The sequence below is a fragment of the Gastrolobium bilobum genome, unplaced genomic scaffold (assembly GCF_033153095.1).
Source record: "Gastrolobium bilobum isolate Gb01-03AN ecotype WA unplaced genomic scaffold, APGP_CSIRO_Gbil_v1 utg12900, whole genome shotgun sequence".
Lineage (NCBI taxonomy): Eukaryota > Viridiplantae > Streptophyta > Magnoliopsida > Fabales > Fabaceae > Gastrolobium > Gastrolobium bilobum.
In genome coordinates, this window is record NW_026899616.1 from 37413 (window position 1) to 50678 (window position 13266).

At 35.5% G+C, this 13266-nt stretch overlaps 1 protein-coding gene across 1 annotated transcript; it reads left to right on the top strand.

Moving 5' to 3' along the window:
• The first annotated feature begins 2164 nt into the window (after positions 1 to 2164).
• Positions 2165 to 2539, top strand: LOC133291976 (uncharacterized). The gene has a single exon (XM_061490337.1). It carries the CDS (start codon positions 2165 to 2167, stop codon positions 2537 to 2539), a length of 375 nt encoding a protein of 124 aa, XP_061346321.1.
• The last annotated feature ends 10727 nt before the right edge of the window (positions 2540 to 13266 follow it).

Sequence of the window (13266 nt, forward strand, 5' to 3'; positions counted from 1 at the left end):
ACAGGCAGTTGAACAAGGAGACAATCAAGAACAAGTATCCCCCTCCAAGTATTGACGATCTTTAGGATCAACTCAGGGGTGCTTGCGTGTACTCAAGGATTGATCTTCGGTCCGGATACCATCAAATTCGGGTTAAGCCGAAGGATATTCCCAAGATCGTATTTCGTTGGAGATACGGTCATTATAAGTGCTTGGTGATCCCATTTGGACTCACCAATGCACCAGCAGTATTCATGGATTACATGAACCGTATTTTTCAGCCGTACTTGGATCATTTTGTGATTGTATTCATTGACGATATATTGATTTACTCCAAGAGCAAGGAGGAGCATCAGGAGTACTTGAGGATTGTACGGCAGGTACTAAAGGTGAAGAAACTTTATGCAAAGCCTTCGAAGTGTGAGTTTTGACTCACTTCAGTGAAATTTCTTGGGTCATTACTGCAAGAGGAGTGGCAGTAGACCCAAACAAAATAGAGGCAGTATTGGATTGAAAGAAACCCAAAATAGTTACAGAAGTAAGGAGTTTCTTGGGTTTGGCAGGCTACTATAGGAGGTTCATTGAGGGATTCTCCAAGATGGTGTTGCCACTTACTCGCCTTACCCGAAAAAATACTCTATTTGTGTGGACTCACGAGTGTAAGGAATGCTTTCATGAGTTAAAGGAGAGATTGACAACTGCACCAGTGTTGATCCTTCCTGATCCTGCGGAACAGTTTGAGTTATATTGCAATGCTTCTAAGAAGGGGCTAGGTTGTGTGTTGATGCAGAATTGTAGAGTTGTTGCTTATGCTTTGAGGCAGTTAAAGCCTCATGAGGAGAACTACCCGATTCATGATCTGAAGTTGGCTGGTATTGTTTTTGCCTTTAAGATTTGGAGGCACTATCTATATGAAATGAAGTTTGTGGTGTTCAGCGATCATAAGAGTTTAAAGTATCTTTTCGACCAGAAGGAGTAGAACATGAGACAGTTAAGATGGATGGAATTTCTTAAGGACTATGACTTCGAGTTAAAGTACCACCCATGCAAGGCCAATGTGATAGCTGATGCTTTAAGTTGGAAATCTGTTAGCCTATCCAGCTTAATGATTAATGATTTTGATGTGATTGAAAAATTTCGAGACTTGACAGTGACCTTTTTGTTTGGGGGTGCACTACTGGAGATGGAAATTGTGAGAGTTGAGAATGAGTTAATGGATAAGATCAAAGAAGTGCAAGTGCAAAGAGAATGCCTTGATTATGTGAAGAACCAAGGTGGTGTATCTTGGAACGATCAAGGATTATTATTGTTTCAGAACAGGATTGTGGCACCTAGGGGTCTGTTGATGGAGGAGGTGATGTCAGAGGCTCATAAGGGACAATTCACTATCCACCCTGGGGCTACAAAGATGTACCAGGATTTGAAGAAATCTTTTTGGTGGTTGAGCATGAAGAAAGATATAGCAGTTTATGTGTCCAAATGTTTGATATGCCAGAAAGTAAAGATTGAGCACCAAAAACCTCTTGGTAAGCTTCAACCTTTTGAGATTCCGCAATGGAAGTGGGAGACCATTTACATGTACTTCGTTGTGGGATTGCCTAAGATTCAGGCTGGTTGTGACTCTATTTGGGTCATTGTGGATAGATTGACTAAGTCTGCCCATTTTCTTCTAATGAAGGTGAGCTTCTCTACAGAGCAGTTGGCCAAGATATATGTTCGCGAAATTGTGAGACTTCCTGGGGTGCCCGAGAGTATCATTAGTAATACGGACCCGAAGTTCACATCTCGGTTCTTGGAGGCGCTGCAGGGAGCTTTTGGTACTCAGTTGAGATTGAGTATAGCCTATCACCCTCAGACTTATGGAAAAACTGAGTGGACCATCCAGACATTTGAGAACATGTTGAGGGCTTGCACCTTGGAGCAAGGCTCAGCATGGGATCGGTACCTACCATTAGTTGAGTTCTCGTACAACAACAGTTTTCATGCTAGCCTGGACATGGCACCCTATGAGGCAATGTATGATAGGAGGTGTAGAACTCCTACCTGTTGGTCTGAGGTTGGAGATCGTGAGTTATTTGGCTTGGACTTTGTCCAAGATACTACCAAGCAGATCCAGATGATCAGAGAGAAGCTGGAGCAAGCATAAAATCACCAGAAGAGTTACTACGACAACAAGCATCGGCCAATGGAGTTCAATGAGGGTGAACATGTGTTTGTGAGACTTTCACCTATCACCGGCATTGGCCGCGCCCTCGGAGTGAGGAAGCTTAGCCCGAGATTCATTGGGTCATATCAGATACTTGGTAGGGTAAGGCCTATTGCCTATCAGCTTGGCTTGCCTCCGAACATTGCCAACATCCATGATGTGTTTAACGTGTCACAGCTGCAGAGATACATAGCGGATCCTTTGTACATTATGCAACCCGATGATGTGGAAATTCGGGAGAACTTAAAGACTCCCATAGGATCACTCAAGATACTTGATCGTGGTGAGAAAAAGCTAAGGAGCAAGATCATTTCCATGGTCGAAGTTCAATGGGAAGGAAGAACTCCAGAATAGTGTACTTGGGAGCGGGAGGACAATCTTCTCCGGCAATACCCCGAGTTTAGGGACAAATATGTCTCTAATTATGCAGACAAAATTCTTAAAAGGTTGGGTGAATATAAGAACCTGCACCGCTAAATAATGAATAAAATAACATTAGCGATGCCGGAGCATAGAGTTAATAAGATTAGGCATAATTATGGTAAAATAATTATCAAGAAAGTCGAATAATGCTTTGTCCTTTTTTTGATGAAAAATGCAGATACTGGTTCTGCTTCGCAGTATAAGTGCGTACCGGTGAAGTATTCCAAAAAATTATTATAAAAATATAAATATTCCTAGAAAAATTTCTAGGTTAAGAATATGAAGTTTGGGGTAAAATTAATAAGCAGTGATGTCAGGACTAATATCGGCTATGTATAAAACGCGTACCGGTGAAGTATCTTGAAAAATTAATGTAAAAATATGATAATTCTTAGAAAAATGTCTAGGTTAAGAACATAAAATTTTAGAGTTAAACGAAGAGCGAAACTAATTAAACTAATATTTTTAGTTTAAGTGAGTGCACCTATATATATCTAATGACACAAAATCCTAGGTCAGTTTTCAGACCCCCAAGGCTGATCTTCATGGCTGCCACATCTCATTCTCCATGAAGACTTGACTATTTTTCTTGAAACCTAGCCAAGAAGCCATCTTTCTCCATGTTTCTCTATGTCTATGTTATAGAATCATCATCAATCCTTTTAAAGCTTGAGTTTTGTGAGAGAAAAACCATTTCTTGATGGTTTGAGTTTCTGTGTGCATAGAGTTAGGGGCTGTCCACTTGAGTTTTGAGTGTGAGAACCATTGTTACACTATAGGAAACTTCAAGAACCAAATATTTGTGAAGAAAGGACCTACCTTTGAGTGTGATTTTTGTGCACCACCAAGTCAGTAGCTTGGAGCATCTTCAAAGCTTCTCCATTTTTTTGTTTTCAAAGGTCCATAGGTAACTATAAACCATTTCCCTTGCTTTTCTTCTAAATGGCTTATTTTGTGAAGTAAAAAGTGGAAACCTTAATGATTCAAGTAAAAGATAGTATATCTATGTTTAATCATGTGGTTTGAACTTCTGTTTGATGAAAAATCAGACCTTGGACCCTTGGAAGCCATGGAATCCCCAGATTATGCAAAAAAATATACAGATTTTGTGTTTTGTCCGCATGGTAATTGATTACTGTGTAGGGCAATTGACTACCCTCTGCATGGTAATCGATTACCCCTGTCAGAAAATACCAGAAATCAATTCTGATGCGTAGGAAAACCCCAATTAGGGTATGATACCCTAGGGAGTCGGTGTTACTGTTGGAAATGTAATGCAAATAATAAAGAGGCTTGAAATGCTATAATTACGGCTTTAGGAAAGGCTTGTGGTCATTAAACGAAAAATAAAACGTGATCCAATTGCTATGAAATTTGGGATTCTGATTTTAATAATATTCTTGATATAAACAGATTGCAATTGTCGGACTATGTGACTGTTGGTGGATCAGTGTATACCGAGCTTTTAGATAAGGATTTTGGCACTGTAGGTAAGCTTTCGTGTCCTCGATTTTACCCATTGATGATTCCACCAAACCTCATGAAGGGATGGTTTATATGCATGATGTGTTTTTCTGAAAATATATCTGTTTATATGATGAATATTGGATATGTTGTTGAACTGGATTATGATATAGTGCATTTGTCGTATGTATATGTATGCGGGGTATTCCACACGAGACGATAATCCTTAAGCATGTCGGGCCACGTGCAAGATGGTAACTCCGTGTGAGAGGAACATGGTGGACTCCTTGTATTGTGGGTTGTAGAGGTATGTGATACCTACATTTTGTTCTCTGGCTAGTAAGATGCATACACATATGACATGGACATATGCTGCATTGCACAGATATTTGCCATTATACTATTGTTATCATTTTTGAACTTATATTGCACATGTAAGTGAGCTTGAGGTGGAGAGATCCTTGAGGACCCCTTGCCTTACTGAGATTTTTTGTTAGAGATCTCACCCCGTGTGGGGCATATTTTCAGGTACAGGTAATTCTGAGGTTGAGACCTCTAATGGCACGAGGCCGGAGTTGAGTTGAGATGATGCATGCACCTTGCTATTTTATTAAGATTTTTGCCTTGCTGTTATATATTTATGGCTATTGTACTTGAGACGTGATTTGATTATGTTGCTTTATTTGGTGAGCATGGGGGTTGTCCATGCCATATTTGAATAAGTTGTGTATTTCATACTGGAGTTGTATTATTGTATCAGGATATGTTTGGTCTAAGTGTTGTAGTTCCATGACTTGATACCTTATTTATGTTATGAGGTTATTCAGTTTAGTTATTTATTGCAATTTATATACAGGCAGTTTTTGAAAAAGATTCACTAAGTTAATATGATAAGGTTCATACTTGAAATTTTTAGCTTCTGCATTTATTGAGCTGCGCTTATTACCATTTATATGTTTAATACACTGGGTGCACACGGAGTGTTACACTTTTGGTCTTGGAACCAATTGATTTCATCTACCACAACTCATTCTAGGTTTTAAGCTTTCTTTTTCTCTCAACAATGGGATCCCTTCCTGTTTTTGAGGAGATGATGAATCAATGGAGTGGGGGACTTAGGAGAAATAAGAAGCTTAAACTCACTTAAGCCTAGGTTTGACTATGGTCAACCTTTTAGCTATGGTAAAATACTAAATTTCCTTATCTTTTAATATCATTCTAGCCAAATAACTTAGCAATTCAACACATGTGTTCTAATCTCATATAACTCAATAAATTAGTCCCTCACTAATTTATTTACAAGTTTCATGTAAATTTTCCTGGTTGCATTTTTACTGTCAAACTTACTGTAATTACACTTTCACGGTAAAGTGAATTATTCTCACAATCTCTTTCTAAGTCTAATTTCTTTATGAAATAAATTAGATTTCTATATCTAATTCATTTAATAATTAGACTCTATTTCTAATTATTTTATGTTAAATCATGGCAAACTCCTGTGTGCTCATTATACAGGTATGGGTTATTATAACCGTCTTCCATACTCTTAACTTTTTAAAAAATTATCAAACATGATGCCACAATAAATGGCCATTTCAATTCTAGTAAACACCAAGTAATTTCAACATATATGATGCCACTTACTCGAATAAGTGACAAACAAACATATGCATTCAATAGAGAATAATTACAGCAAGTAACCAAAGAATGAGGATAGTACACCAGAAGATGGGGACATGCATTTAGAGGGAGCAACCAAAGAATAGGAAAGTACACAATAAAATGAGGACATATTACGAAACAAGGGATAACATATCAACTATTATTTCATCACAATGCAAGCACGCAATTACATCACAATCAAAGTTTGTTACTTCAAATGGCAAACAACGAGAGCAAAGGAATGTCGGTGTCGAAGGTACACGAGGGAATAGCCCGCACAAAATCCAACTGCAGCAAACGAGCCAACCATTAACATTTATAGTAAGGAATAACATTGTTCAGAGTTTAAGTCTATGGTTTATGGTTTAGGGTTAGGGTTATCGTTTAAGGATAGGGTTTAGTGTTATGGTTAAGAGGTTAGGGTTAGGGCTTAAGGTTAGGATTTAGGGTTATGGTTAGGGTTAAGAAATCTTTAGGTTTAATTATGCAAGCAACTTGCATGAAATAATCCTAAACATCATTCTAATATAATTTTTAAAGAAAGTAACAATTTTATATGGATATATGCGTAGTTCTATATTTTATATTGTGAAATTTAAGAATATGGATAGTGCTAAACTTTATTTGTGTTGGTAATCAGTAAAATTCACTTAAGCTGCACATTTTAATAAGATAATTTTTTGATAAATGACCCATTCCAATGTACACTATAAACCTAAGATAACACAACGTTGATAAAATTTTACACAACATCAAGTTATACACTGAAAGGAAAGAAAAGATTTATAAGCACATATTATTGCATTAGTAAAGCTACCCTAAGGGGGTGTTTGGTAGGTGGTTTGTTGTGGGAAAGATGGGTAAATGAGAGTGGGTATTTAATTACACCATGTTTGGTAGAAGTTTAGGAAAAAAAATATCATGCAACCATTTTCCCTATGCAAATAAGATTTGTGTGTAACGTGATGCAAAAATCACTATTTGAAAATACCACCTTGGAGGTGGTATTTGTAGATAACAAGTCAAGTGAAAAAATATTTGCGATGGGTCAGACGGAAATACCCCTTATCCTCGTGTAAAAATTTAGCACAGAATCAAGTTTTACAAATCATATATCATTTGAATTTGGGCTACCCAGAGATGTAACTTTGGTTTACCTTTTTCAAAATGTAAAGTTTGTCGGTGTGCAGAACAACAATTTATATCGATGAGTATGATTCATATATCTTTACCTCCAAAAGAAAGAAAAAGTCAAATACGAGCAGTACCGTGTGTGGAGTTGGATAAAGATTCAAAAAAGGGTTATTTTCGTATTTTCAACCCATTTTCCAATCAATATTTTATTTTCAAACAAACATAGACTCAGCAAAATTAACCCAATTTTCCGGTAATATTTTGGCCTACCAAACAACTTTTTTTAACTTTCTTACCAAACTCATTTTTCCACCACATTCCTAGTAACTGTATTTTCCTAGTAAAAAAATTTTCTCCTCTACCAAACACCCCCTAAGTGAAGAAGCAACTTTCCTCTTTACACTACGATTAATGCATTTGTTTAATCGAAACCAATCAGAAGCAATTTTCTGTTTTTAGATTGTCATTGAATAAAAGCATTTGTTTAATTGAAAAAAAAAAATCAAGATTGCAACAAGGTTTAGACCAAAATGTAGTTCATTTCATCGAGCATATCTTATAAGCACTTGATACAAATCTCAATTGCTACAATTAGAAATGACTCGAAGTTCAACACTTCAAGTGTGCTAATTTATATTCAAGCATAATAGATGTTGTGAGACTATAACAACATAGAAATCAATATTTTGTGGCCACCATTTCTACACCTGCTGCTATTATTTAAGGTCAAATTATCTGTAAGTAATCCTGCTGCTAGAATCTTAAGGCAATATTTTCCTAAACTCATGCTTTAGGAAAGATTAATTTTGGGGAAATGATCAATTTTTTTCAATGGCACTCTCAAAAAATTGCCAAAAAAAAATTATTTCTCTAAAATCAGCTAATTCAACCACATACTAGGTCAAAGTATTTCAGGGATTACATAACTTAGAGTTGATTCTGTTTCCGATAACCATAATTGAGAAGACTTTTAACTCCTCACTCCAAATTAAAATTGTAGATTATATCCAGTTCAATGTTGTAGCATTAAGAATCTTGCTATGCAATAAAAAACCTCTTAAAAAAATGTATCGAAAATATGGAAAAAAGTGAAAAGAAGTTAGAAAGGACCTTCTAGTTGAAAAAAAAATGATTCTTAGTGTTCTGGAATCTAAGTTCCAATCAATAAATTGACAATTTGTCAGAATTGAATAAAGCCAGTTTTTCACTTACTAATTCTTGCCACTCTCAATTGTCTTGAGAATATTTTCTTAGAATTCTGTTGAACATTTAAAAAAAGACAAATTACTTTTAAAAAAAATAAAAAGTTGGGGATTCCTTCATGATGTTTTATAACAGGAATAAAATAAGCCAAACTAAAAATAGAAAATTCCAACAATACAAGTCCAACCAAAATAAATAAGCACCAGGCTTCACAACCCTAGAAGAAAACACTAATAATTATGATACTCTCTCTAGCAGAAATTCAAACGAGATTTGGTAACACAAGTTCCACAATGTAAGCACACTCATTGAAACCAAATTTGTAAGCAAATCAGACCCATAGAACATGTCAGGACTTAGTAGTGAAAACTCATTTATAAAATGTCTTGTTCTACACAGCTAATGCTTAAGTTCGCACGCTTCAAAGATATATTGTGTATCAATAACATACCAGTTCTGACTGAAGCCTTCTTTTTTGTCAATAGCATAATTTCTCTCCTCGGTCAACTTTGAAATAAGAATCTTAGCCTGAAATAATATAAAATCAAAATGAGAACTAATTTTACGGTATGCAAATCAAACTACTCATCAACAAACATGCAGCAAAATGATGTTCAAGTTATCAGTGTCAAAACAAAGAGTTATAATTAAAAAAAATTAAAAAATAAAAACAAATAGAGCATGAACCGGTGAAGATGAGGCGAGAAAATGGGGCCTGCTGAGGGAGATGGTGAAGATGTGTGAGAAAAGGGAACGAAGAGAGAGAGATAAACTAACAGATGGAAAACAAAATTGGAAGAAAATGAACACAAGGACAAAGAAGCTAACAAAAAGAGAAAGAAAGAGAGTGAGAGAAAGAACAAAGAAACTAACCAGTGGAGAACTACTTGCAGACGAACGGTGATCAAAAATCCTTGTAGGCGGTGGCACTCGCGGTGGAGAACGGCTTTGACGACAGTGTGTGCAAATGAGAAGGAACCTGTTCGAAATATGAGAACGAAAATAAGGGGGAAAGGGATAATGTGCAACGTCGGAGAACAACTAAGTGAGACAAAATGAGAGGGTTTAGCAGAGGAAACGAGTTTTCCTTCGAACAAAATTCGTTCTAAGTTATTTTTTTTATACAGAATTTACAATTTGCGACGGAACACGTAGTCCATTGCAAACTTGGAGCCAGTATTTCCTTTTCATTTCCTGATCCCCATTACATCACAATATCCATCGCCAATTACAGCGGAATACAACTACGCCGTAAACATATAATTAATGGTCATAAATTCTCCCAAGTCCCAACTAGGGGTGAAACTGGGTCGGGCCGGCCTACAGGGGCCTACGGCTCGCCCTACGTCAGGCCAGACCTGGCCTAGTATATTTCATAAAATAGGCCGGGCTTGGGACTTGAAAAAGCTTGTTTAATAAAAAGACCGTAGGCCCACTTTCACAAAGCCTGAGCTATAAGCCTACAGGCCCGCCTATATTGTACTATTTATTTTAAATAAAATAAAATAGAGTAAGTATGGCTTGAAGAAAAAATAAAAGATATAAATTTAATCAATTGCAATTATTTATAACTTAATTATATTCAATTATATTTTAATAGAAATCTGACTTTATTTCTTATGTAGGAGGAACCAACATCTCAACATGTTAGATTTTGTATATAAATATATCAAAAGGTTTTTGGGAGAGGTTATACTTACTACAAGCATCATGATGTGTTTGTTGGATTCATGTAGTTATTTTAATTTTCATAATATGGATTTGTTTGTTGGATCTGATGAAATATATGTTATTTAGTTTGAGCATTTTGCTTTTGAAAATGTCTTAAATGCAGATTGTATGAGTTTTGTTGTGATTCATGATTCTGTTTGGACGTTGAAATTATGATTTTTGGTTTAGCAACAAAATTTGAGTATTTTGTGAAGTTTATTCATGGTTCTGTTTGGAAGTTAAAAATTAACGAGCTAACGGGCTAGGCCAGACCATTTATTTTTTTTATAAACGGACCAAGTCAGGCTAACAGTTAGACTCGTACTAGGCTTGGGCCATGCCAAATTGAAATTTTTTGGCGTATGCTTGGGCTTTTTGGGGAAAAGCTTGGCTTAGCTCAGCCCACTTTCACCCCTACTCCCAACTACAACTTTATCATTGTCAAATCCATCACAATATTCGTCATAAATTGCGGCAGAATATAATTTTGTTGCAAATATGTAATTCATCATCATAAATGCTTCCACCTGCCACTCTGCCTTTGTCAAATCCATCGCAATATCCGTAACAATTTATGATGGAAATATACTCTGTCGCCATTTTTGAATTTTAAAATTTAATAAATTTGCTAAACTTTAAATTCAAATTGCGACAAAATATTCCGTTGCAAACTTTTCAAATATTTTCCATCACAAATTGCGACGAAAATGTTGACCCCTCACAAGTATCTTCATTCCATTGCAATTTACGATGGATTCAATTTTTCGTTAGAAATATTTAGATTTACTAAACTCTTATAAGTATGGCTTGATGTATAGAGGACCCAATAAGCATAATAATTGATGAGAATTTTATTTTTGTGAAGTCTTACTATGAAATCCTTGATGAAGAAGTCTTACTAAGAGTGTAACTTTAGGTGCAGAGGACTAGCTAATACAATAATTGATGAGGATGTTGATTTCGTTAAGTCTTACTAGGAAATCATTGATTAAGAAGTGTTACTAAGAGTGTAACTCTAGGTACAGAGGACTTAATAAGTACAGTAATTGATGAGGATGTTGATTTCGTGAAGTCTTACAATGAAATCATTGATAAAGAAGTCTTACTAAGAATGTAAATAGGTACAGAGGACTTAATCAGTACAATAATTGATAAGGAAGTTGATTTTGTGAAGTCTTACTATGAAATTCCTGATGAAGAAGTTTCTCTTGAAACCCTCTCCCATTAATGATTGCTTCGTATAAAACAATATTGTGAGATTGAGTTGGGATTTTGTTAGGCATTTGTTCTCTGAACCACACTCGGCGTAGTTGAACTTAGAAGACGAAGCGAAAATGGTACTCTTCAGATAGAAATAAAATTTTCAATCTCCACAATATATTAGTTTAATTCCAGCTAAAAATTAAATTGATTTCACGCCATTTCACTCTCTCTAGCTAAAACCCCTCCCTCCCTACGTTCACGCTCTCATCGTCATCTCTTCTTCATTTCCCTCTCTCAAATTTCTTTTTTTTTAATTTATTTATATTTTTTTATTGATATATCTTTATATATTTGTGGTGGAACATTCCATAACAGTAGAAGAAGGAGGAGGAACATTAATTCCAGAAGATTCTAGTACTACTGATGCACAGCTTTCACCTTATGTTGGTGGGATGACATTTTCTCGTACCTATCTTCTGCATATAGCCCTCCCTCGCTTATAATGAAATACATCGACACTCTGTGTATAATAAAGTACATCTAATTATATTTCCGTTGAAAAATATGTGGACAAATCCATCGCAAAATCTATCGCAAGTCGAATCCAAATCTCCATTGCAAAATCCCTCATAAGTCAAATCCAAATCTTCGTCGCAAAAACTATCTCAAATTGCAACGGAAACAATCTCACGGCCGTTGCAAAGTATGCTCACCAGTTTGGCGTCCGATTCTCCCATCATAAAAAAATCTGTCGCAATAACTCGTCTCAAATATTTTATTTTTGCGACAGTCTTGCAACGAAAGTAGGACGGGCATTGCGTCTAATTTTTAGCGATGAAAAATGGAGAGGATTCCATCGCAATAGTGACTCTGACGCACTTTTTGTCGCTAATTACGATGAGATATTTTTCGTTGCAAATGCCCATTGATATTTGCGTATTTTCTAATAGTGCCTACCGCTAACCAACTACACCTTTACCGTGACCGTCAAATTTTACCTTTATTATTATTAGGGGATGGTTATACTTACCCTAAAAAAGTTTACCACCCTTACAACCAACTTAATCATCGTTGGATTATAATTAAATCCAATGACTCACAATCAATCCTTTAATCCTAATTATCACTCATCATCCTTTCTCACCTTCTCTCTAGATCTGACAATTCTCTCTCCATTTTCTCTCTAGGTCAGCACAGTTAAACAACCATCCAAAATTCAACACACATTGGTTTAAGTCTGACAAATGAATTTGCACATAAAATCAAAACATGAGCCAAATAAACAAACAATTATTATTATTATGATTTTTCCTCTGACCTAATTCAATAATCAGTTGGATCGCAGTTAAGCATTTCACTCATACTGAGCACAGTTGCGAAAGTTTAAGAAATCACATGTGTTTTGTTAATGACCCATTAATTAAACACTGAGAGTGAGATTGATAGATGTTGCTACGGAACAAATTGATGTTGTGACCACTCGCCTAGAGTTTTATTGGTTGAATGGAAGAAAATGGTTTTCTCTCTCTTCTCCGAGAAGGGAGAAGATGGAGAAGGAAAAAAATCGAAAAAGCTTCGGTGAAGCGAGTTTAGCCGTGCGTATACATTACAAGCGTCATTGTACCATAATTTTATCATTTTTTCATGTGAAATTATCAATTTTTTATGTGGAATTGGAAGACCTAGAGAGAGGACGGAGAGATACATGTGCAATTGGAAGATTTGGAGAAAGGATGAAGAGTGATAATTAGGATTATAAGGATTGATTGTGGGCCATTGAATTTAATTATAATCTAATGATGATTAGATTGGTTGTAAGGTGATAAACTTTTTTAGTGGTAAGTATAACTATCCTCGTACTATTATCCCAAACCCAAATCTTGATTCCATGATTTGTTTTCATATATATTTTTTAGGGAAGGTTATACTTACCACCAATTAAGTTTATCACTTCTTACCATTAAATCTTAACCGTTGATTTCTGCTAATTTGATGGTTATAATTTATTGAAAATTAATAATTAATTAATAAGTGTCATACAATAAATTATAACCGTTATATTGACGGAAATCAACGGTTAAGATTTGGTGGTAAGAAGTGATAAACTCAATTAATGACACTTACCACCAATCAACGGTTAACCTTTCTCATATTTTTTAGTAATTTTATACACAAATAATGATTTTTAATTTTAACACCAAAATTATTTTTTAGTTATAAATGTTTTCCAAATATTATGTCCAAATCCAAAATAACTTTAATTTTTCAAAAATAATGCATAA